Source organism: Bicyclus anynana, chromosome 6 (genome assembly GCF_947172395.1).
Source record: "Bicyclus anynana chromosome 6, ilBicAnyn1.1, whole genome shotgun sequence".
Lineage (NCBI taxonomy): Eukaryota > Metazoa > Arthropoda > Insecta > Lepidoptera > Nymphalidae > Bicyclus > Bicyclus anynana.
In genome coordinates, this window is record NC_069088.1 from 14,460,539 (window position 1) to 14,486,055 (window position 25,517).

The 25,517-nt window shown below is 34.4% G+C and overlaps 2 protein-coding genes across 3 annotated transcripts; both read right to left on the bottom strand.

Moving 5' to 3' along the window:
• Window positions 1-536: 536 nt before the first annotated feature.
• LOC112049163 (cytochrome P450 CYP12A2-like) lies at window positions 537-11,670 on the bottom strand. Of its 2 annotated transcripts, XM_052881985.1 has the most exons (11): window positions 11,525-11,670; window positions 11,346-11,393; window positions 10,379-10,500; window positions 9,080-9,210; window positions 6,636-6,754; window positions 5,086-5,202; window positions 3,841-4,119; window positions 3,601-3,757; window positions 2,281-2,493; window positions 1,524-1,695; window positions 538-1,431 (listed from the first exon to the last, which is right to left on the bottom strand). In XM_052881985.1, the coding sequence occupies exons 2-11, from the start codon at window positions 11,390-11,392 to the stop codon at window positions 1,277-1,279; spliced, it is 1,512 nt and encodes a 503-aa protein (XP_052737945.1). In that variant the 5' UTR covers window position 11,393; window positions 11,525-11,670; the 3' UTR covers window positions 538-1,276. The 2 variants fall into 2 exon arrangements, with proteins under 2 accessions (XP_023942726.2, XP_052737945.1); XM_024086958.2 differs by having other exon boundaries at window positions 537-1,431; window positions 11,346-11,670.
• A 1,256-nt stretch (window positions 11,671-12,926) lies between these two features.
• LOC112049194 (cytochrome P450 CYP12A2) lies at window positions 12,927-25,319 on the bottom strand. The gene is made up of 10 exons (XM_024086991.2): window positions 25,303-25,319; window positions 23,943-24,046; window positions 16,994-17,124; window positions 15,807-15,919; window positions 15,282-15,398; window positions 14,907-15,185; window positions 14,330-14,486; window positions 13,925-14,137; window positions 13,679-13,850; window positions 12,927-13,585 (listed from the first exon to the last, which is right to left on the bottom strand). The coding sequence occupies exons 1-10, from the start codon at window positions 25,317-25,319 to the stop codon at window positions 13,431-13,433; spliced, it is 1,458 nt and encodes a 485-aa protein (XP_023942759.2). The 3' UTR covers window positions 12,927-13,430.
• Between the last annotated feature and the right edge of the window lie 198 nt (window positions 25,320-25,517).

A 25,517-nucleotide genomic window follows, 5' to 3' on the forward strand; every position in this document is an offset into this window, starting at 1 on the left:
AATAGAAGATTTTTTAAATGCAGAAAAGTTACAAAATAAATCTTTGGTAGAAATTCAATTACGTATCACGGACGAAGTCGACGTTACTAGTACATAAATAATTATTATATTATATTGTATCACAAATAGTTTAACCCTTAGGCCGTTCATTAAACGCCGGAATCCAATTGAAATAACTAGCCATTGTGCGCAGCGTTGACAAACTAACTAAATAACTAAGTTATTTTGGGTTTAGAATCAGGAAAAAAATCAAAAATATTATGTACTTCCGGCTACTTTTAAATAGCTGCGATATCTAAACTAATATTTTAAAGAGGTAAGATATGATTTTTTGTAAAGCACCAATTTTATAAATTCTTATTTTATAAATTCAGCTCGTAATACAATTATTTCTTTAGAAGGTTACAATTACTAAAGGCAACAGTATCATGTAGTAAAAAAAAACACACAACACTTTTTAATATATTTTATTACAAAAATATTAAGTAATGCTTAATATTTTACTACTATTAAATAGTATTACTTACTACCTTTAAATAGTATCAAGTAGATAATAAGTACCTATGTCCTATAACCGTTATTTAATATACCTAATTTATTAATACAAAAAATATTTAAGCATTACTTTAAAAATCTAGTAGACAAATAAGTATGCTCGTATGTATAACGAATATAGGCACAATTATAAAAAAAAACTGAGAAAATTGATAGAAGCGTCCAAATTTAAAATTTTCATGTTTTTGAAAATTAAAATTAAACTCGTTAAAATTAAACGTCATAATTTTAACAAAAATAATAAACAAAAAGAAAAATACAAAATGTAAAATAGGCGGTCTTTCAGCTGGAGTCCAATTTAGAAACCAACACAACACACTGGAGCAGCATTGTGGGTGTAATCTCCAGCTTGGTCTGGTAATGGACAATACAAATAGGCGGACAATAGTGATCTTTGCCAATCACGCAATTTGCACTCAGTTAAGTTGATAGATAAATAGTTTCATGCAAATCTGTGAAACTATTAAAGTGCTTAGCTTCAGGCAGCGTATAGTATCAGATAGGAAAATATGGGGGTAATTGCGTTACTTGTTTGGATCAGTTAGATAGCAAACAATAAAGCTGACCGTTTTTTTAAGGATTTGACCATTTGTTTGGCTATATTTTATTAAATCGAACTGTCAAATGGATCCGAACAAGTTACGCAATTACCTACAATATCCGAACACAATCCTTAATTCATTGACGTTGCCTAGTAACTATTAAGTAGTTACTTTGTATTTTAAAGGTCTTTAATAATAAAATTAAATGGCCCAGTGAAGTAAAAGAGACTACTGGACCGTATTCTCTTCGGTGGTGGGCCGGACCATTCTAATTTGAAGTTTTCCATGATCTTAGTGACAAATGTTTCCAACTCCAGTTCAGCTATACGTCGACCTAATGACAAAAGATAATTTAATTTCCATTAAATGACGGAACAAACAGATGGTCTTTATCAACCGGTCGGTTAATTTTGGGCGATACTTTACCTACACAACCTCGCAGTCCAAAACCGAAGGGAGTATATGAAAACGGATGAGCTTGGCCATAGTGCAGGGGATCTGATTTATCAACGATCCATCTCTCTGGTATAAACTCGTTAGCCCTTGGAAATTGTTCGTCCATTCGACACAGATGTTGGTTACCTACTACAATATTTATCTAAAAATGAATAAGACGTTTTATTGAAATATTATCAGAAATGGCATATGATTTCGTAAAGTTGATCGCAGACTGCTTGAACAGATATAAAGGGTATTCGTAAATGGTGATAATCAATGATTTTGTAACGATCACTAAATTTTATAAATATTAATGACCGGAAACGACATCTAAACGCCGATGTCGTTCTTCGTCTTCTCTGAAAGAAACACCACAAATTCCGGGCTGAAAATTTCTGGAGCGTTAAATATCCTGTGCCTATAATTTCACCGGACACTAAAGCTTTCAAAGTGGAACAGCTATTGGGTGGCAGAAGTCAATTTTGCAGTTTGACTATACATGAAATCGTTAGAGGTTTTGGTCAGAACACACTCCAGATTTATATAAGCTTCTTTCTGTTGCTTCGTTGGCAACTGTTTATAACGCTCAAAAGTGACGCTTGTATTTTGTTTTTAATTTTTTTTTTATTATTTTAAATGTGAGCAATATTGTATGCTACTCTTACAAAGGCTCTAAGTCCTTTGTGTTGTCACCTCCGGGGGCTACTGCAGTCTACGATCAATTTAAATGTTGGCAATGTCTTACGTCCTTCGGTATTCTGTAACCTAGAATCTCATGTTCTTTTGTAGTTCTTCTAAAGTTTCCACCAATTATGGGATACAGCCTTAAACTCTCCTTAATACACGCTCTGATATATGGTCGTTTTTCTCGTTTCGATAAAACCTCTTCTCTTAATTTTTCCTGTTTTTCCTCATTTGTGGCTAGAAGGTATAGTAAAGCCAAAACAGTTGAGCCAGCCTAAAACAATGGTTTAAAAACTGATACGGGTTTACATATAAATATATTTTAAAACAGTAGCACAACTCTTTATTTAAACGATAAATAATAAATTACTTTAACTCAATTAAATAATAATTCAGCAGGTGCATTTAAGACTCAATGGGAAATAAAAATAAAAAGCATTATAAAAGTAGATTAATAAGTCAAAGATAAATTAATCCTTTATGTGTGTACGTACCTATGTGGATACGTAAGCACAATTATACATCACACATTTATATATCACAATACTTCTGGACGGTTCAACCAATATTGATAAAGCTTGTGTTTGTCTGCATCATTTGTGAATGTAATTGGACCCGAAAATTAACGTTACAATCGGGGATTATTTGTAAGTAATGTTTTATTTTCTTATTTATTGCTGTCAGAGTTTAAATGTAATGTTATAAAAATTTTACCTTTATCAAAATCTTTTTAGTGAAAAAGTTCAACAATCCGACAGAATAAAGACAGGGGTTGCTTATCTATACTAATCCTTTTATCTTTATAATATTTTTAGGTAGTTAATTTAGTTAGGTGAATATTATTATTTTAGTTGGTGTTAATAATTGTAAAGTTATATTTATTTATAAATATATTATTATCAGTAAATAGTTTACGTTTCTATACTAATATAGAGATAAAGTTTGTTGTAGGGGGCAATTCTGGATCTTCTCAACCGATTTTAGAAATTCTTTTACTACTAGAAAGCCGCATTATTTGTGGTTTTGTTTCATCGTCTGCATCATCATTAACAGCTGATGGACGTCCACTGCTGGACATAGGCCTTCCAAACAATACGATCTTGAATCACCAGCATCCAACGGTTCCCTGAAACGCTTGATGTTCTTAGTCCACCTAGTGGGGGGTCGAGCTACACTGCGCTTTTCGGTGCTGGTGCTTTGTTTGCAACGAATAAACTAAAGACTACTGGACAGATTTGAAAAATTATATCATCAATAGAAAACTACATGGGTGGTGGGACATAGGGTGAATTTAATGAAATTAATTTAGTTTTTAGGAATAGGAACTAAGTCAGTGAAATCGTGAAATTTTGGTAATAAAGTATAAAATAAATTATTCTACCGTATCAACACCAGCAAACAGCATATCGTGCGCAGTGGCCAGCGCAATTTTTCGATCGATATCAAGTACTTTTTCAAGCACACTTTTATCTTTGTAATCTTTTTCACCTGTCGATTTCAGTTCATCGCTAGCCTTGTCTACGAAATACTCATTTAACCTGAAAAAATAACGAGTAAAACACGATCATAGGTTACATGCAGTCGAAATTCTTCTTTTTCAGCCAGTTAAACGTAATCTTACTTCATGTGTTCCTCATATAACTTCATTCCTTTTTTGTAAGTGCTCGTTGAAAAATATTTCCATAGACTAGGTTGAAAATCAAGTTTTTCTGATACTGCTAGTACATCATGAATTGTTTTTATGAGCTTCTTCGCAGGAGAGTCATCTGGTAAGTTGGGATCGAAGCAATTAAGGCGTCCACCCAGTGCTACAACTCCTACTGATTCCAAGGCCCATAAATTCAGCTCTGTGAATATGTTATTTTTCAGTGTATTATCTTCGTTTCGTATTGATCTAATCCTGTAAATCACTTAAACCTTTATATTTGGGTAACCTAGCGCAGATTTTATGTGATTTAGCTAATGCTCCTATATGATGGGCCCCGCTGGCCCACTAAATGGTTGGTTGATAGTTACAGACAATATTGACGTGTAAGCTGCGTTAATGTATATATTTATTCTCATAACAAATATATTGATCTTAATTATGTTCACAATGTTAACGAGACAAAGGCTAATAATTAAAAATTGCATAAAAGTAGATGGTGGATCCATTCTATTGTTACAATCATTATTTTAAACACCGAGCAGCGACAACAAAATCATCCTAAGATCATCGCACGTGCCATATGCTCACTGATAGCTTATCGTACGGATCACAACGAGCGGATTATATTAAGTCGTCGTCGTCGTCATCAACTCATATTAGAGCTCGAGTCTCCTCTCAGAATAAGAGGGGTTAGGCCAATAGTCCACCACGCTGGCCCAGTGCGGGGTTCTCTGGTATGCAGGTCTCCTCAATTCATTCGAACCCACTCCCTCCGGAATCGGAGAAAGAGGTCATATCCACTGGGCTATCACAGCTCTTATATATATAATATCTACCATAAACTTAATAATCCGTTTTATCCAATGCGACCGGTAGGTAGGATGCGGATCTGTGAACGCCTAAGTTTATATGCTTATTATTAGAAATGGCATATGATTTCGTAAAGTACTGTAACTTTACCTACTTCCAGGCTCCCAGAAGTACTTTGATTAATATTTTTTTATCTTATAATACCATTACATTCGATAAATACATAATTTTACCATGTCAGTTTAGACAAACCGTTAAGGACAACTAATGTTAAAAAGATAAAACTTTTTAAAACTAAACCTTTCCCATTATAATATTAATCGAAGCTAAACAATTATTTTTTCTTTGGAACAAAAAAAAAGAAATTTAAAACTAAACGCATAGGAATAAAACTCTTGGAAGATGTACCTGTCTATCATATCAACTGCAACTTCCTCCATAGTATTTCCGTACAGTTTAATCATTTTCGTTTTCAACATCACTTGGTTAATGCTAAATCGCATTTTTTTCCAACGTTCGCCATTGCTACAAAAACATACAACATACATTTTAATCATATAATTCGTAGGTATGAGCATAGGCATCATTAAAACACGTGAGTCGTGAAAAGGTATCTTCTAGTTTAGCGTTGCTACAGATACCTACTTTCTGGTGTGCTCACCAAGCAAGCCGTAACATTATACATATTATAAAAAACATACATACAGTCGAAAGTAGAACCTCCTCCTTTTTGGAAGTCGGTTAAAAACTATCCTCCGTCGCAATGGGGATGATGACTAGGTTTGAATATATTATTTTTTATAATAAATTCGGGTAAATAAGGTCTATGTTAATTAATTTATATAATATTTTAATAATTTATGGCAAAATAAATAAGATTATAAAATTTCAAAATCTATTAAAAATCCTTTATCGTAATTAGATGAAAATTCATACAGTTTTAGCTTCCTTACATTAAATGTGACATTGTTTAATATTTGAACTATAAACATAAACGCAGAAATGACAAAGATATTAGTAATTTTGTTTAAACGCCCATACAAATCTAACGATCATTAAGTGCCTACGACGTCATTAGTTCGTACCATTTTGTATGGGGCGTTTTTCAGGGATCTGAAAATGAAATGTGACCCTTTATATCCCTGTAGCTTCGAAAGTAATGATCGCAGATACCCTGTTACTTTTACAAAATTGCTTTATTATTAGCATACTCTTAATTTATATACAATTTAAAAAAACTGTCATCATCCCTATTGTCTGTCTGTACGCGATAAACAACGAAACTACGAAACTATTTATGTATCCGGAATAAATAAATATAAACTATCATTGACTACTAAATATGGTTTCATTGCTTTCAAAATATTTGTCGCAAGGATGCACTTTTGTTTGTGGTTTGATGAATCCAGTTTTTGAATGGTTTTTGAATGCGTCAACATTTCATAAAAATGCATTTTTTGCATATACTCCTCTCTGGTTTGAAGCCCGCGATATTATCAAGGTTACAGCAAATAGTTTTTAACAGCAATAATTTTGGATTGAAATATGACAATAATTGTTGGAGGTGTCGGAAAGAGACAAGCCGCCAAGTAGCTTTTATCAAAAATGCTGCCTAATCCTTACGAAACTACGAGGTATAACAAAACGATGCGTCGTGGAATATTTCTCTTTTATAGATCTAAAAAAAAGTGCTCGATCGCATTTATGTCTGTTGTAAGGATAGCTTACTATAACCAGTTTCGTGCACAAGTTTTAAACTAGGTATGATCTATACGTAGGTATATATTATAGGGTCATATATAAATGAATCCACAGGGTAGGAAGAGCATTTTTGCATCAATAGAGCGCACACACCTGACTATAGGTAAGTATGTATAACCAATTCTATGTTCTAAATCGATTTGCTTGCAAACGAAGTTACGGCGGTCTGTTATTACTGTTATAATGTAGGTACTTACTCGATAATCAGTCCTATAGGATCGTCCTTATTCTGGTTATAGACTTTTTCTCTATAATATGCAATGGAGTCAAAACCGGGCCGATGTGGCATTAGATCTTGATCTTCTTTACGAAACAGCTGTAACATTTTTATTTTTTTATTTATAAGACTATACCCGGGGAAGAACTTTAATTACCCAATTCATCTCCCCGAGCTACCAGAAATAATAAATTCAGGAACAAGAAAGGGTAACCTAATATACTACAAAAACATAAAGTACATAACAGAACAGTAAAAAAATTAAATAGATGTACTCTACTAATTTCATTATTTTTTTATGTATATACTAGCGGACGCCCGCGACTTCGTCCGCGTGAAACTCGTTGTAAACTTTCAACTACCCCTATCCTACCCTACCCTAACCTACCTCTACCCTACCCCTACCCTACCCTATCCCAACCCTACCCCTACCCTACCACTACCCTACCCCTGCCCTACCCCTACCCTACACTACCCCTACCCTACCCCTACCCTACCGCTACCCTACCCCTACCCTACTCATTAAGGCTGCACTTCTTTATTTATTTCTCCCACCACGAGTCGCGTCGAGCGCGGCAACCGTTACACAAATACTCCTTATATTCCTTTAAGTCCTTAAAGCATGAATTAGTATTCACGCGCAATGGCTTAGCGTATTTCATGTATAACTTTGGTGTTTCTTTACCGATTTTTATGATTCTTTTTTTATTGAATAGGTAATAATGTTAACTTTCTGATTAGGGATGAGTGATGAGTGTTATAAACATAAGAGTAGACAAATATAATTAGAAAGCTCCGAACTGCTAAGCTATCGGGAGTTACACGTGTTATTGTGAGTCAACCATAAAAGATAGACATATATATGCTGTTGTGTTTTTATAGATAATTTTAAGGAGAACATTTCCGTCAAACATTATTTCTATGTAGCTTTAACCATTAAGGCTGTACACGCGACGGAAGCTTAAAAAATTGAGTGACTTCTCCCGTTTTCTCGACATTTCTCTTCACTGCTCTGCTCCTATTGATCGTAGCGTGATGAAAAGTATACTATAACCTGCCCAGGAGTATGTAGAATAATTGTACCAAGTTTTGTTAAAATTCGTCCAGTAGTTTTTGTTTCTATAAAGAACATACAGACAGACAGACAGACAGACAGACAGACAGACAGACAGACAGACAAAAATGTTACTGATTGCATTTTTGGCATCAGTATCGATCACTAATCACCCCCTGATAGTTATTTTGGAAATATATTTCATGTACAGAATTGACCTCTCTACAGATTTATTATAAGTATAGATATGTAGCTAGTTTGGCTGTATGTATATGTAGCTAGTTTTGTGCCTCTTAACCGGTTTCTATGGGATAATCCTGATGAATCGAGTAGCCTTTGTCACAGTAAAACTAAATGGAAACACAAAGTTAGCAAATGTAATTAAAATGCTGCAGACGGGCAGCCCTATCACATGTTTACGTACCGCGCGGCTGTAGGTATTTATTTCAAAAATTCGGCCGAGTTACTATACTACTTATTATATCTACTGTGCCTTTGTGCTATTGAAGACCATAATCTTTGTGCTAAGTTCTACCTAAATCCGTCCAGCAAATTCTGGGTTTATAAACGGTATAACCTTTACCTACTTTGATTTATTCATAAATAGATTGTTGTAGACGATCTGGTAATCTATTAATTAACTACAATAATTGTACTGTTTTAATGATATACCTATGTGTTTTACACGTACGAACTCCTTAACAACTTTCGGCTATATAATTATATTCATGTACTCGTAGTGTGTCTGTGTGTGTAATTACTGATGATAAATTGATTAACATCGACTACAATAAATATTATAATAATTTTTGAGTATTAATAGTTATTGATTTGCGGAAGTTCATAATCCAACGAAAATCTTATTATTGATGAACTTCTTTGCTATGCACAAAAAAAATTATGAACGTTGTCGCTAACGCAATTAAGACAAAAAGTTCTCAACGGACGTTTAATTCAATCAAAAGTATCAACTGTATCAAAAATCAAAAGTATACATCAATATTTGAGAGTAACATTTTTCATAATGAAATCTGTGAAGTTGTTTCTAATGATTTTAAACTTATTTCGTGGTTGTTCATTATGAATGTTATTTAAACGGGTACATACCACGATAAAATGACGAGATTTTTAATGACGAAATTTTTAATGGCGAGATTTTTAATAAAAAAAGAAAAAGAACAAGAAAGAGGGTAGATCAATTCTGCCCCTAACAGCTGACTTCACTTCTCATCTCGCAACTTCAGTCCCGTCGTGACCACGATCCATGCAACTGGGTCGAAATATCGACATTAAAAATCTCGTAATTTTATCGTGGTATGTACCCGTTTAAATAACATTCATAAATCCTGTTTCTATTTAAAAACACTTACATTTATCGCAGCCTCCGGATCATAGATGAAGATAATTGGATCCAAGCCGAAACTCCCGTCAATCCTAACTATGGGGCCATAGTTTTTGTACAACAACTCTTGCAACTCAACAGTGCGTTTGTATAACCAACCTGAAAATAGAGAATAGTTAAATATTTTTGCGATATTATGAAGTATATAATTATAATCTACGAGGCTTCGAAACATGAAGTCGATGGATTTTAGTCGTGGCTTTATGATGTAAAGAGTCTTGTACGAAATTCTCAGTTGTGAAATTAATGGTGTTTACCCCGTGCCTCTGAGATTACGTTAAGCCGTCGGTCCCATCAATAATTGTGATGGTCGTTATGGTTACAAAGACACACATTATCGCATTGAAAGCAGCCTGGCGGGTCTCAGCTCCAAATTCTTTCTCTTTTAAAAACTAAATCGTGGGCAAATGATGATGATGATCAATTTCAAGAACCTTGAAAGACTGGAGACTTCGACCATCAGAATTGTTGATCTGAGGCTGGAAGTGATCAGAAGGGGAGACTCATTTGTTTGCGGAAACAATTAGCCAGCTTAAGTTTCTTATCGCAGTTCCCGGAGAATAAAATGGTAACTGCAATTACACGTGTTTTAGTATTATTTCATTTTTGGGATCTATAGGTAATAATGCATCTGCTCATTTTTTTCGTTATTTTTATGCAGTTATTAACGAAGTTACAAAATATTACAATAGATACAAGATATAAAATGGTAATATAATATTACCATAATGTATTCCTACTTCTTAGTAAACAGTCAAAGTATTTCTGGTACTCAAACCGGCCGGTGCGCGCAAATCATTTTCTTCATTCTGTAGGTTTTAACCTACAGATAAAAACGGTAAGTGCAGAGTACTATGAATGAATGAAATACAAATGAAATAGTAATGGACATTACAATATGAAATTGAAAATACAATGATGATTTATTTTCGGTAACATTTAATTTTTGAATTTATAGCTTAATTATTATAACTAGGCTTTTGTCCTTAAGCTTAACAAAAGCTATAAAAATTAGCTTTCATTCGAGCTATCTCACTTTTATATAAGTCTATTACTTTGTCAATAATCGAAAAATAAGCTTTTTGCAATTACAATTTTATTGTCCGGGAACGGCGTTGTATTCTTTTTCAATATAAAAAGTATCTTATTTCAAAAATTGTTAATCGTATGTGTTTATACATACATCAATATATTACTTACAGTTTGTCAATAGTCAATACAAAAATTTATAAACTTATTTTTCGAAATAAAAGGTAAGAAAACTTACCTCCTGGAAGAAAATGTAATATTTGACCAATAATAGGCAAGGACAATGGGCCAGGAATATCTTGCCAAGGTCTGAGGTGATCCTCAGCGGTGTTTACAACTGCTGCACGTATTGAAACACTCCTGAAAGATAAGAATACTTTTTACCCTAGCCCTCATTCGCACGAGAGTTTTTCAACGGACGTTAAAGGATGGTAATAAGTAATTAGAATTTAAAAAAAATAATTGTCTAAGGCAAAGAAGCCCACGATAATTCACATATTATCATTCAATACTCAGTCAGTTATTTTATTATAATCACCATATCACGATAAGTATTATTTAGAAGATTAGAACCAAGTCTCATGTTCCCTAAAGCTATTCACTTCCAAGCTTTTTGTATTGTTCATTTATGAATCATCGACTTTTGCTATTATTACATATTACTTTTACTGTATTAGATGTAGATGCAAGTCGTGTAATATCCGGTATGTTATTAATTAAAAGTTATGTAAAATATTATATGGTCCGGACATAGGCGTATATAGCGGGTGGGCCGGGTGGGCCGGGCCCACCCTAGAATAGTCCAGTGCCCACTCTAGAATTCTGGGCTACCGATTTAAAATTCTATGAAGGACGCCAAAATACAAAATATACAAAGAAAAATCAATAAAATCAGTCGACCCGTTTCAGAGGTCATCGTCCACAAACATTATTAACGACATTTCTATTATGAGTGTCAACTCTGTTCAGCGGAATGTAAGTTGCTGGCCCCTTAAGGTGGGTCTGGGCCCACCCTAGGAAATAATCCTAAATACGCCAATGGGTCCGGAATTAAAAGAAGAAGAAGTAGAAAGTAGAAGAAGTGTAAGTAGGAAGTAGCGGCAAAAACACAAGATATTCTTAGACATTTTATCCTTATAATATTTATCGTGAGACTCATTTCATATTAGGAAACAACACAAAAACAAGAATAAAACAAACATTACCTTATAGAAGCACCCCTATTTATAAGGCTTTGTGATATTTTAAACATCCTGCAATTTATTTTATATCTATTAATTACAATTTATTACATGTGTCTAAGATGTCGGCGACTTTGTTCATACTAAGATTAAAATTGTACAGTATTAAGATTGTATGCCTATTGCAAATGTTATCACTCGACCTTTTTATATGTAACAAACAAAAATTTGGTAAAGTCTAGAACAATAATATTTATTTTGTCAAAACAAAATGTTCGCGCACTAAAACATACGCGTACCAAAGTCAGTAACTTAGTGAATTATGCAAAACTTTAGACACGCTAAAAAATTCGGTCTGGGAGAACATCTAAATGTACCTTAATAAATTATCAAATGATGTATTAAGGACTGTCTACACTAGCTTATTGGCTGATTAGTCATAACTACCAATGTAAATGGTTGTTATTAGTCAGTCGATGCACAATTTTAGTGTCCGGTAATTAAAACAATCTTCGCGCTTTGGTTTCCTCGTTTTGCTAATGTTTAAATAAAAAAATGTTTGCCGATTCGACCACGGCAAACATTTTTTTTTATTTCGGGAATTGCATGATTGTTATGATTAGTGATTACCATAGCCTATGTTAATACAAGAAAGTATTTAGTTTACACAAATAATGCTGCCGGCCTTCAATCTTTTTATCTGCTCTTTAAATAATCCCATATTAAAACTTTTAGGAAATACCGTAGCGGAAAATAGTGTAGTAACTAAATAGTTGTAGTCTATTACACTAATATTATAAAGGCAAAAGCTTACGTGTTTGTGAATGTATAGTTTGTTACTTTTTATGCCTTAACTACTGAACTGATTTGACTGAAAATTTGAATAGGGATAGATTAACATATACCTACTCGTTTTTACCGCAGTAATTGTAAAAACCCGTGTTTCACACGCACAGACTTGCTGGCATACGCACTAGTCTATTATAAAAAAAGAAACTTCTACTTAACTGTAAGCAACTTGGGATAGTTACATATCGCTTGGCAAAGTTTAACAACACGAAAGTAGGTACTCCAAGCACTAATTGTCACAAGTGTCAAGTATTTAGCATTAGCAACTAGGCACGTGTAAACGATGCATAATACGGGTACTTGCATATTCAATGTGGTAGGATGTATTTACAAATTTTTTGTTAGTTGTTGCTGTTGTAAAACATGTTTTATTCAACAATCATTATAAGCAAGCGGGAAGTGATTTATTTTAACTATTTGATCATAAACTTAGTCGGGTGTTTGTACATTGCGCACAAATTCATGCTTTATTTCAAAGTTTCATTAACTAGTAGACTAGACTAGTACAGCGCTTGTATTCACCGACTCAGTAGATTTGTTCCCATTGGCCTATGTTAAGAGACTCAAGGTTTGTTATCATATTAGCACAAGGCAGTACTGTAGCTTTTTGACCTTAATGTAAAAAAAACTGTTATCAATCTAAACCTACTTTACTATGAGAGTCGAAATCGATTGTCTATAGCACCTTATACATTACGTTTTACATTTAATAAAATCATCAATAATTAAATAAATAAAACTCAGTAATATTTTATTAATATTTATTGAATACAACCTCTTAATTATTGTCATAATAGGCTACTTGCCTCTTTTGTAAACAGTGTTTAAACTGAATTTTGGAAGTATTATAAGCTTTATTTTATTTTGTCCCGTCAATAATAATCAGTAAAAAATGTAATATAAATGAAAAAATATCTACGTAAAATTTTGCCGCTGAAACACAACACATTAGCAAGTGGCTTCATTCATAGAGATAACAACGTGATTGGCGTGTGCAGTAATGTGATATATCACGTCACCGCAAGCGCCAATCACAAACCGATGCCTTGTAGCGAATGACGTCACAGTTTATGATTGGCGTTTGCGGTGACGTGATAAAAATACAATTTTGTTTTATAAAAATATTAAAATTACGAGATTATTTTCACAAATAAAAATGTGATTAGAGTTTCTAGGCATGTAAACTGCCTTTATGCAAAAAATCTTCTTAGTTTTGTACAGCAGGCCAGTAGCCTATTATTAAACACCAAAACAGTTGTTTTAGACATCATTAAAAACAAAATTATAAGGCTCAAGTATATAGTTTATAGCACAAATTCGCGTACGTTTTGGCGGCGATCCAATCCAATCTAGCTTGAAATTTTTAACCATTTTAGATATGAAAGTTTCGATCTCCAATTCAGCAATACGTCGACCTGTAAAACAAAAGCTTTCATTATACTACACTGTAAATAGATAAATTCATTTAAATGCAGATATTTTGTTTCTTGGATATGCTTTTCACTAACCTATACAACTCCGAACCCCAAATCCAAAGGGAGTGTGAGAGAAAGGATGTGCATTTCCATAATAGAGGGGGTCATTTTTATCAACGATCCATCTTTCTGGTATAAATTCTGTCGGTTTCGGAAATTGTTCCTCCATCAAACATAAAGATTGATTACCTATAAAAATATTCATCTAAAAATAAAAATAAATTACTATAAATCATGAAAATTTTAATTTCTAAAATAATGTTATCGTCATTGTCTTACATTTTTGGGTATTCTGTACCCTAAAACATCATGCTCTTTCGTTGTCTGTCTAAAATTCCCTCCAAGAACAGGATATAACCTGAGCGCCTCCTTGATGCAAGCTTTAAGATATGGACGCTTTTCTTCATCCGACAGAACCTCCTCTCTTAATTTGTTTTGTTTCTCTGGATTTGCCGCCAAAAGATACAATAACGCCAAAGTAGTACTGGCAGACTAAAAAATACAATAGAAGCGGTTTATAGTTAGATCTAAAATATGTACTAAGATTTTTTAATCTCTTAAAATATTCCAACTTTAAGTATTACACATCGAAACTATTTTACTCAGTAGTGAACCTCCATTATGGGTCAATAGGATGATGATACGAGTATTTTGAATAAAGTAGTTGGTAGTTAATTAAGTTACCGTGTCAACACCAGCGAGCAATAAATCATTAGATACAGTAACTGCCACGTTGCGGTCCATTTCTAGCAGTTTTTCCAAAATGCTTTTGTCTTTGTCATTTTTTTCTTCTTTAGATTTAAGCTGCTGGATAGCTTTATCTATGAAAAATTCATTTAACCTAAAATTAGAAACACATTTTTGTTACCTTGTCGTAGTATGTACCAGAGCTACCATGGGTTATATTAGTATAGTAGTATATTAGTAGGTATTTAATAAGTTTCAATTATTTTAACATGTTTTTGTTCCGAAAAATAATAAGTGTTATTATTGTGTCGTTCAAACCTTGTATAAAAGCAAAAAAAATATTATGTTAAATACATATAAATATGTTTACCTAAAGTTGTTGGCACTTTTAAGCGGCCTGATACAATTTTAAATATTAAATTATTTTCTTTCAAGTTGTTTACATTTATATTAAGCTATCCATACCCATAGGACTATTTTACTTTTAGTAGATACCTTTTGGTTGGAAAACAGCAATATTATTAAGTTCTAAATGAATAGATAAATTATTTTAAAATAAGAACAGAAAACTAACCTCATATGTTCACTATATAATTTAATCCCTTTTTTGTATGTAGGAGTTGTTATGTACTTCCAAAGGCTAGGTGTAAAATCTAGCTCATGCAGTATTTTAAATATATCATGCACTGTAACTATCAGCTTCTTTGCAGGAGAGTCATCTGGTAGGTTTGGATCAAGGCAGTTCAGACGTCCACCAAGTGCCACAACTCCAACTGATTCTAAAGCCCAGAGGTTTAGTTCAGTGAATAAATTAGTTTCTAGCATCTTCTGCTTATTGAGTTTTGATCTCAATCTGTAAATTTTAAATTAAAAAGTAAAATCAAAAGACGAAACATCAAAAGAAAATAGCGTTTTTAGTATAGAAATAAAAACTTTATTTCGAACTAACCTTGTAATCATATCATCTGACACCTCCGCCATAACATTCGCGTATAATTTTATTGTTTTGGTTTGCAGCATTACAGGGTTCACCATTGTACGTAATTTTCTCCAAACCTCACCGTGGCTAAAATTTAAAAAAAAAACAAAGAATTACCCACAATTACCTACAAACAGTCATGCAAATCCACATGTACAATATACATTAAAATTTTTGTACCTTTCACACATTTTTTACCCCCTTTTAATATTTTCAAATATAATATGTACCTATTTAATAAGGTTTAACGGTAGGGAAAACTTTGAGTCTTTTGTAACAATTTTCGAGATTTTTTTTTAAATTTACGGTTTCACTATACCTTTACTTATTATTATACTACTCTTAGGTAAATGAGATATACCTCGTTTTCAATGTCATGATTATCGGTCAACGAGAAGCAGTAACTAGAGGGTGAACGCTGAACATTCTGTATAATAACGATATTTTCTAGTAGTATAAAATCTTTGCCATACTGTCTGTATAATAAAATCTTACTCAATTATCAATCCATTTGGATCATCCTCGTGCTTGTGGTAAAAATGTTTCCTGTGATATATTATAGAGTCGAACCCTGGGCGGACGGGTAGTGGGTCTTCTTTGCGGAAAAGCTAAAATTAATAAGAGATTTTAGTAAAAATCCTATCCTACTTCCTACATCCTACTAATATTATAAACGCGAAAGTTTGTATGGATGTTTGGATGTATGTTTGGATGTTTGTATGTTTGTTACTCTTTAACGCTGCTGAAACTAATAAAGCGATTTAGCTGAAACTTGGAATGGAAATAGATTTTAGTCTGGATTGACACATAGGCTACTTTTTATCCCCAAAACATCCATGGTTTGAAACTGACGATATGAATGTTTGTTACTCTTTCACGCCTCGACTGCTGAACCGAATTAGCTGAAATTTGGTATTAAGATATATTATAGCCTGGATTAACACATAAGCTACTTTTTATCCCGAAAAAATCCATGGTTCCCGAGGGATTTGTGAAAAACTAAATTCCACGCGGACGAAGTCGCGGGCGTCCGCTAGTACTTGATAATGTTACTTTATCTAAAATCAAATTGTTTTTCATGAGCAGAATCCATATACCACATTTCACAACATTTTTGACTACCACAAAGTCAAAAGTCTATATTATATGATGTATGTAAGTATGTTTGTATTTGGTATCTGAGTAGGTATCTTTCGCCGAAGCGACAATCAATTCGTTATCATCAGATAATGTTTGTTACTGTATAAATACAATATATTTACGCATGTTAAAATTACTGTCGATTCGGAGATATATAATATCAGAAGTATTTATTTATAAGGCACCTTCCCGCTCTTTCTCCGCAATCTTGTCATCAGGGGTTGCCTGTTTTAATGCTTTATACCAATAAGGCCACCTTTGCATGCATTTTTTTTAGTGTAGTTTAGTTTAGTTTAGTTTAAACGATTTTATTAATCACGATTTAATTTCACTAAAAGATAGAAGAGGTCATTGATCAACATATACGCTACTTTTTAACCCAGAATTCCACCGGGATCCGAATATTTACTTGGGTGAAACCGAATCTTAACTAATACCTACAGCCCAGTATAGATAGGTACTTATTAACAAAAAAGAATCTATGAAGTACATCAAGTTTACGCGGACAAAGTCGTGTGTATCAGCTAGTTACTAATACTTACCGTTATGGCAGCTTCCGGATCAAAGATAAAAGTGATTGGAGGGAAACCCAGATTTCCATCTATTCTTACGATAGGCCCATAGTGTTTATGCAGTAACTCTTGTAACTCAATCGGGCGATTGTACAACCAACCTTAAAATAGTCAAGCAGATAAAAAGGGCATGAAGGAAAAACAAAAAAGATTTCATGAAAAAACATTGTTTTTCTTATAAAACGAAGAACGTAAGGGACCAAGAAACAAACAAACAACAAATAAAAATATGTCGGCGAGTGAGTTATTTGAACGGTTAGCTAAATCTACCTTAATTATTGTGATAATATTAGAATCAGGTTTCATGGAATTGGGATTTAATTATTTACTGTTTAAATAAATAAGACTGTCAAAGATTGATTACGTGACTCTCGTCCAATTGTATTGCGTTAAAATGGCGCCTAGGCGATACGTTTTACAGAGTAGAGGTGCTTTGCCACTCTGTGGCCTGTTGGTTGAGTAGTTTAGTGTAATCAAGTTCTTGGAATGGATACTCATCTTCCATTTGTTAAATAGTAATGGTGCAGTGTTAAAATAGTGATAGTGATAATAGAAGCTAATGGGTGAGTTAATAGAAGTAAGGCCATTGCATTGTTAGTTACTTAGCTGGAAGGCAACACGAGTGGAGAAAGGGAGTATTAGTATACTGTAAAAGGATCCTTTAACCTTGCTACTAGCGGTTACCAGCCCGCAATTTCACTCTTGGCTGCCTTACTGCCGTACGCTAGTTTAATCTTGGTTTACATGTGATAGTATCAGCGCTGAACTTGATCAAGTGTAATTAGAGGGTAGAACTGTAGTTGTAAGTTAAGTGATCGATTCGGTGATGATTGATAGTGTTACTTTGTGTATCTGCCATCCTTGCCACGTAAAGCTTAGAATCTGCTCTTAGACTACGGCTCCGCCGATATCAGAAGTGGGATAAAGAACTTGTGCCCGCATAGTGAACAAAAATTACGACGTAGTTAAAAACTACCCTCAATCAGGCTGTTAATCTGGTATGAGAGAGTATTTTCGACAAAAGGAGGGTAACAAATTAACTGAGTAAAGTACACCGATGCGTGATATTACAGTATTGTTCAATTCAAATGTTAATATGTGTGTGAATCGTGATTTCAAGTTTTAAGTATTGACAGAAGCTGTTCAGCAATTATGTTTCACGGTGTTTTCGATGAAATTTTGCGTTTTAATATAATGACAAGATGCGAAATGTTGGTGTATAGATTTTGTGTCAATTTTAGTGCAACTTAGTTTAAAATTAGTGAAATTCATAATGAAAAAGTTATTAAGTTAGTTATATAAATTACTTTATTTTACAACTACCCTCAGTTGATTAAGAAAATTTCCTGCGGTAACTGAACCTAGTAATATTAAATAGTATAGACGATAAAACACTGATGAGTCATTGAAGTAATAGTTTCTGTGGTTTAACGGTTCGAATACGAAGTGTTTTATAACTTTTAGTTACTTAGCACACTTTTAGTCACTTTTAGGTTTAGGAAATTTTAATTTGTTTAATGTCAAAGTATAACCGTGTAGAGATATTCTTGTGGGCTCAGTATAGAAGAAAGGATGATAGTACATGATCGTGTAGACGAGTTAACGTGTGCAAATGTTATTAACTAGCCCAGCTCGTATAGCTTGGCGAGTATGACGTCGCGGATACGCGTTAAAAAATATGTCACAGAATTAAAACCTACGACACCAAGCACAACTGCATTAAATGACTTAAAAAGTATCCTTCAGAAATGAATGAGTTTAGCATTAGTCTTCTCGAAATTTATTACAGAATAACCCCATATTCAATTCATACTTAAGTTATCTCTATTTTATTCGAAATAAAATTGTAAATCGATTGAAGTGCTCCGCGCGAGTGTAACGCACGAGAGCAGAGGTCATACAACCTGTTGTTCAGTTTGATGTAAAAAAAAGAAGTTAGTTTTAGTTTAAAATCGCGACGGTTTGAACGGAGTGTGCGAACTTAATAGCAGTACTATGTCAGATGGTGGCAATCGCCACTAATAACTTCAGGAAAGATATTGTATTTTACACGCTATTTTACAAAGTTGGACTGTGTCTCTTACTTTTCATTTAACTCAGGTCGTAGCTAAGGAGTCTACTTTGGCAACTTGGTGTTGATTGGGTCTCGAGTAGACTCTTTCTGCGTGATCGATGGTTGTTTTGAGCTATATGTAGTCTCCAGTGCATAATTCACGGATGGTCTAGTAAATTATGTTTCGTTTATCGGATGGTGTAATGATACTATCTTGTTATTCTATAATTTGAGTATAGAGAATGTTCATTTAGAAAATTTATATTTTGATTAAAAATCTAATGATAAATGAATAAATGATGCGGCTTGTGTGTTCTGTCTAGTATGTTAGCATATTAGAGATTCTTGATAAGTGCGTAGCAAAGTCTTAAAGTTTTTTTTCAAATTAAATGATATTCAACCAATATTAAACATTGACGAGACTAGAGAACAAGTGATATAGAGTGTTAGTTTCAAGAAGTTTGGACTTGGTAATGATGAAGCTATTTCAGTGTTTACGTCTAGTCAATTTTTATTAGAAATGGAAATGAAACTAAATTTAGCGGACTTTTCGTAATTACAGAAGGTTTATATATTGATCGAACAGTAAAGGCTTTGAATTTAAATGGAAATTACAAGTACGCTCATGACAGGCTTTGAAAGTTGACTGAATATGAAGTTCCTTTAGGACTAAATAATGACAGTGATGTGGATGTCGGTGAGGACGTTAGTGCTTGTACATACCAACATTAGCAAGGTGTAGCTACAGACACCGGACGTGTCGCTTCCAATCTTTAAACCTTGGAATAATGAGCGTCCGACTATGTGGTGAATGATTTAAATGATCAGTTTGTTGCTAAATGGTTGATCCTGGGAGAAGAGTGTCGTCCTAACTAATCAAGATTGATTAGGTGGTGGGCACACGTCTTGGTCCCAGAGGGTAGACGAAATGTGTCGTCCGAGTCACATCCTGCCGAGGATTGACTTGTCTCACTGTATTAAAGACGAAATATGTCGTCCGAGTCACATCCTGCCGAGGATTGACTTGTCTCACTGTAACAAAGACGAAATATGTCGTCCGAGCCACACCCATGCAGTGGGTCCGCTTGTCACTGTGATGTATTTAGCATCTGCCTGACGAAAGCTTGTCGTCCAAGTTGGGTCCATTCGGATGGGCCGACTTGTCCTGGACAGTTGTTAGCTGTAAGAGAGACGAACTGTGTCGTCCGAGTCATATCCTGTTGAGGATTGGCTTGTCTAGCTGTAGCGAAGACGAATCGTGTCGTCCGGGTCATATCCTACCAAGGATTGGCTTGTCTCGCTGTAACAAAGATGAAATACGACATCCAGATCATACATATTGCCTTTGTTGATTGAAAGGATTCACTTGCGCCTCCCAGATGAGTTTAAGAGTCTATCCTGGTATGCATGTGTTATCCGGGCCAGACTCTTAGGAGTTGGTTGAAAGGACACACTCTTACCAGATGGTTGTTGATGATGATGGTGATGTTGATGTAGATAACGATAATGCTTTTGATAATGACTAACTCTAGGTAAAGTAAAGTGTAACTCTATCACAAGAGCTGATGAGGATTTTGTTAGTAATGCGAAATCTGTTTATAATTGCCGTGAAAACCTCCATGGTTGTACGTTATTTCGATTATGCCAATACAATTTATTTAACTTTGTAAACTCTTGTCTTTGAGATATTAGAGAACGTTTAAGTTTAAAGAACAATTTAGTTACTTGGTCATTGAGAAATGGGAATTAATAATAACGATAATCATTGAATGCTATCTATGCACACTTGCGAGTATGCATATGGTAGAGTTGGAACTGAACTGACGAATCGCTATAGAGCAGAGTGGCTGTGATAATGAAGAAAGTACTTACTAATGTTTGCATTTCGGGCCGTATCAGGGGTTGGCCATGTAACTGTAGCTCAGTAGAAATCGGTATCTGCTTTTAATAGTTCGTGAGTACGCGGTGGGCAGACAACACTGGTGAAGGTCGGGTTTTAGTAGACACCATGGATTCTATGGAGGCTCGGCGTTCCCGGTGGGGTTGCAGTTTGTTGAGTAACCGGTGGTTACTGGACTACGTTTAGCCATGGATCACGTGTAGAGCTTGAGTATTTTGTTCTTTTGGTTTGCTTGTAACGATGTAGGTTCGACCGGACCCAAAAAAAAGAGGCAGGATTGTCTTCGCGTTGCATCTGCCCGGTTCAAGCGGCAGGCCAGGACCTGGTTCCGGGGTATGGGGATTTTTATCGAAGATATGAACGGAACATTGATGGCGTCCGATGTTCTATCTTGATGATGATGATTCTTGATAAATACAATCGTATGCGATATTCTATATGTAACTTTTAATGGATAGAATTGTATGCTACTACCACTTCCCTATTCGAGTGTGGTCGTGCGGCGCTACCCCTCTCGCGGCGATGGAATTTCGAGCACTCCGTGGTCATCCGCCCATGGACGCGGACTGGCGAGGAGGATAGCAGCATCCCCTTCTGTGTTGTCGAATGACGCTGTTCTTCTTCCAGGTTCGGTTTCTATACTGTGTGATGATTCGTCAGCCTGACGTAGTCTGCGCCGGCAGCTGGCTTCGATAATGTTGTTGGTATGTGGGAGTAATGGAATCCTAGCTGAGTTGCTTGGGTTCCGTACACGTGACATGCCTTCCTGTGTTTGGTTTGCTGGAGTCAACTTGTGGTAAAAGTGAAAAGTCAGTTCAGCTCTGAGTTTCATTGATTGATTTTTAATTTTTGATTAGTACCAAAAATGTTGAAAATAGAGTTTCTTTTATTGTGAAATTATATTTAACTGTTACGTTTCGGTTTGACCAAATACGCGAAACAGTAATTTAGTAGCATTCGCTTAGATACCAAACATATCCAAAATACAACTGTCACCGAGATTATGTTACTGAGAGGAAAGTGGTATGCGTTGGGTGGACCGACGTCTTCATTATGGACAGACTATTTTTGATCCTGTTTATGGTTTTGACGGTAGCGTGACCGTGTGATGTGTGGTTTTGACAGTGATGTGATTATGGTGGTGACCGTCACCGATGGAGCGCTGACTAGGGTTGTCTCTGTTGGTTGGCCATGTTGACCATAGTGAGATGGTGGCTGGTCGTGGGGGAACCTGAGGTCGGACTCGTGTTGTGACAGAACTGGTCTTTAACTGACTTGATGCAATGATTAGACATAACGTTATAATTCAGTAAAATCAATAGAGCATCTCAATGTCAGAATGGACGAGCAGAAGTAAAAGGGTTTTAACTGTGGTTTAATGTTAATGATAATAGTCAGATAAATCGCCCGAGGACGTGCGATCGTCAGAATGGCCGTGTCGGCGAGTGAGTTATTTGAACGGTTAGCTAAATCTACCTTAATTATTGTGATAATATTAGAATCAGGTTTCATGGAATTGGGATTTAATTATTTACTGTTTAAATAAATAAGACTGTCAAAGATTGATTACGTGACTCTCGTCCAATTGTATTGCGTTAAAATGGCGCCTAGGCGATACGTTTTACAGAGTAGAGGTGCTTTGCCACTCTGTGGCCTGTTGGTTGAGTAGTTTAGTGTAATCAAGTTCTTGGAATGGATACTCATCTTCCATTTGTTAAATAGTAATGGTGCAGTGTTAAAATAGTGATAGTGATAATAGAAGCTAATGGGTGAGTTAATAGAAGTAAGGCCATTGCATTGTTAGTTACTTAGCTGGAAGGCAACACGAGTGGAGAAAGGGAGTATTAGTATACTGTAAAAGGATCCTTTAACCTTGCTACTAGCGGTTACCAGCCCGCAATTTCACTCTTGGCTGCCTTACTGCCGTACGCTAGTTTAATCTTGGTTTACATGTGATAGTATCAGCGCTGAACTTGATCAAGTGTAATTAGAGGGTAGAACTGTAGTTGTAAGTTAAGTGATCGATTCGGTGATGATTGATAGTGTTACTTTGTGTATCTGCCATCCTTGCCACGTAAAGCTTAGAATCTGCTCTTAGACTACGGCTCCGCCGATAAATATAATAATACTTAAATTATGCCATGAAAAATTTTGTCAAGCAAAAACAAACAAATACTCAACACATTTCGTAGCAAAACCTAACCTAATATTCATTCTAAAGGATATTACCACATTAAATATGAAAGTTTCTGAGGAAATCTTAAGCATACATACTTACTTATACCTACCTATATAGTATAGTGTCTTAGTAACTAATAAATATACAATCATAGCTTAATATATGGTATTGATGTAAAATTGAAATGTCTGTTGTGTCTGAAATGTGTGTAAATTACAATTAGCAACTTTGCACTAATGTAAAAGTAAATACGCTAGGTACGTATTTCAAATTATGATACAATAATTCGTTTTAAAATGTTGGTCCATCATATACCTGCACCTATTTTAGCTAGAATTTTACTGGCAAAAGCTGATCTTAGAAGAGGTAACAAGGGCCTTATTTTTTATCCCCTTATTCTTACGGAAAAGAAAACTAAACGGATGAAATTAGTCATAAACATCCCTAAATACTATGTCTTCGTCTGCGGGAAATTCAATCACTTACAAATCCCGCGGGATCCATTATTTTTTCCGGTATCAAAAGTTATCTACATGTAACTCAATATCCTTTTCTATATTCCAGTGAAAATCGGTTCATTAAAATCGGTTCAGTCTTTCTAGATAGTATCCTGAACAGATTGACAGGCAAAAATTAAAAAAAAAATTGTTTGTGTTTAAGTTTCGTGTAAATAAACATAAGTATTAGTAGGTACTTGAAAAAACAGTTATTAATAAATTACATACATTTAATCACGGACACTCAAGTTTGTGTAAATTATGTATAACTAAAAACATCAGCATATTACCTCCTGGAAGGAAATGTAGTAATTGTCCAATGATTGGTAAAGATAATGGTCCAGGTATCTTCCTCCATGGCTTGAGCTGATCTTCCGCCTCTTTCACCACTGTACTATTAATTTGATTTAAAAAATAAATTATCAATTAGGATATTCTTCATTTTCAAAGACCTTAGCAAATATTTGCTTAAAAATAACGTCGATTTACAGGAAATGTTAAAAATATCAACAACATTTTCAATTATTTTTATTTTTAATTTCTTGTTTTCCCACTACCAGTTGTGAGAAATCTGAATCTGTTGAGACATTACTAAACATAAACACATCATCATTATCATAATCATCATCATCATCATCATCATCATCAGCATCTTTTGATCTCCTCATTTCTGATTTGATCGCGCAGAGAAACTCCAAGAATAGCTCCATCGCCCGCTTTGAAGCCTTTGAGCCTTCGTATTCGTAAGTCACAGATTCGTGAGTCATCACTGGCAACACGCACTGTTCGAAATACGAGTATATATATTAATTTATGAATAAAAATACCTGATATATTTTTGTCTGTTCAAAACTTCCCTGCTCAAAACAAATCGTGTTAACTTGTACATCTTGTTTAATACTTTCCACTATCACATTTGTTGTCACAAACTTATCTTCTGTATTACATATTTTTTTTTTAAATTTGATTAGAATTATTTAAATTGAATTATAACAATTTTGCTAAACAACTTGCGTACTCTGTGTTAGGAATTCGTGAATGGTCTTGACCTTTAATATGTCGTTACGTGCGAAGAGATATACAAATCAGTTGAAGATAAAGTTTTAGTTCCCTAATTATGGTCTAAGAGCTAGTTGACATTTTTTGGTAGCAACTTGAGAACATTTGAAAACTCGTCGTGTACCTCTGATATAATAATAACCAAATAATATACTAGAAATGGAGAGCTAGCTGAGTAGTAAGAGTAAATCAACCCTTATAGCCCCAAAGTGTGGATTTGCATAAAATATCCTTGATTATTTTTTATTATTATTATTTTTATTATATATATTATTAATAATTTACTCGTTGTATGTGTATTTAATCTTCAACTTTGCTTTATGCTTAATTTTAGCAAAATAAAATAAAATATTGACTCACGGCTTAATAAATAAAATAAATAAAATAAGCCTTTATTACTGCCGGTATTTAAGATTTACATTTTAAAGTATATACATAATTCTTAATAATTAGCAGCTTGTCCTTCGACATAGGCCTCCCCTAACGATCTCCACTTTTCTCTGTCCTTCGCCATTCTCATCCATTCAGGACCGGCGACCTTTTTAAAATCATCCTCCCAACGTTTTACCTGTCTTCCTTTATTCCTCTTACCATCCCTTGGATACCATTCTGAAATTGTTTTTGTCCATTTCTCGCCCTTTTCCCGTATCATGTGTCCTGTCCACTGCCATTTTAGTGTTTTGTATACTTTTTCCACATTCTTAAATTTAGTAGTCTTTTTAATTTTTGTTAACTTTACTCTATCTTTTCTCCTAACTCCAGTTACACTTCTTTCTATTCCGTTTTGACATATATTTATTTTATTT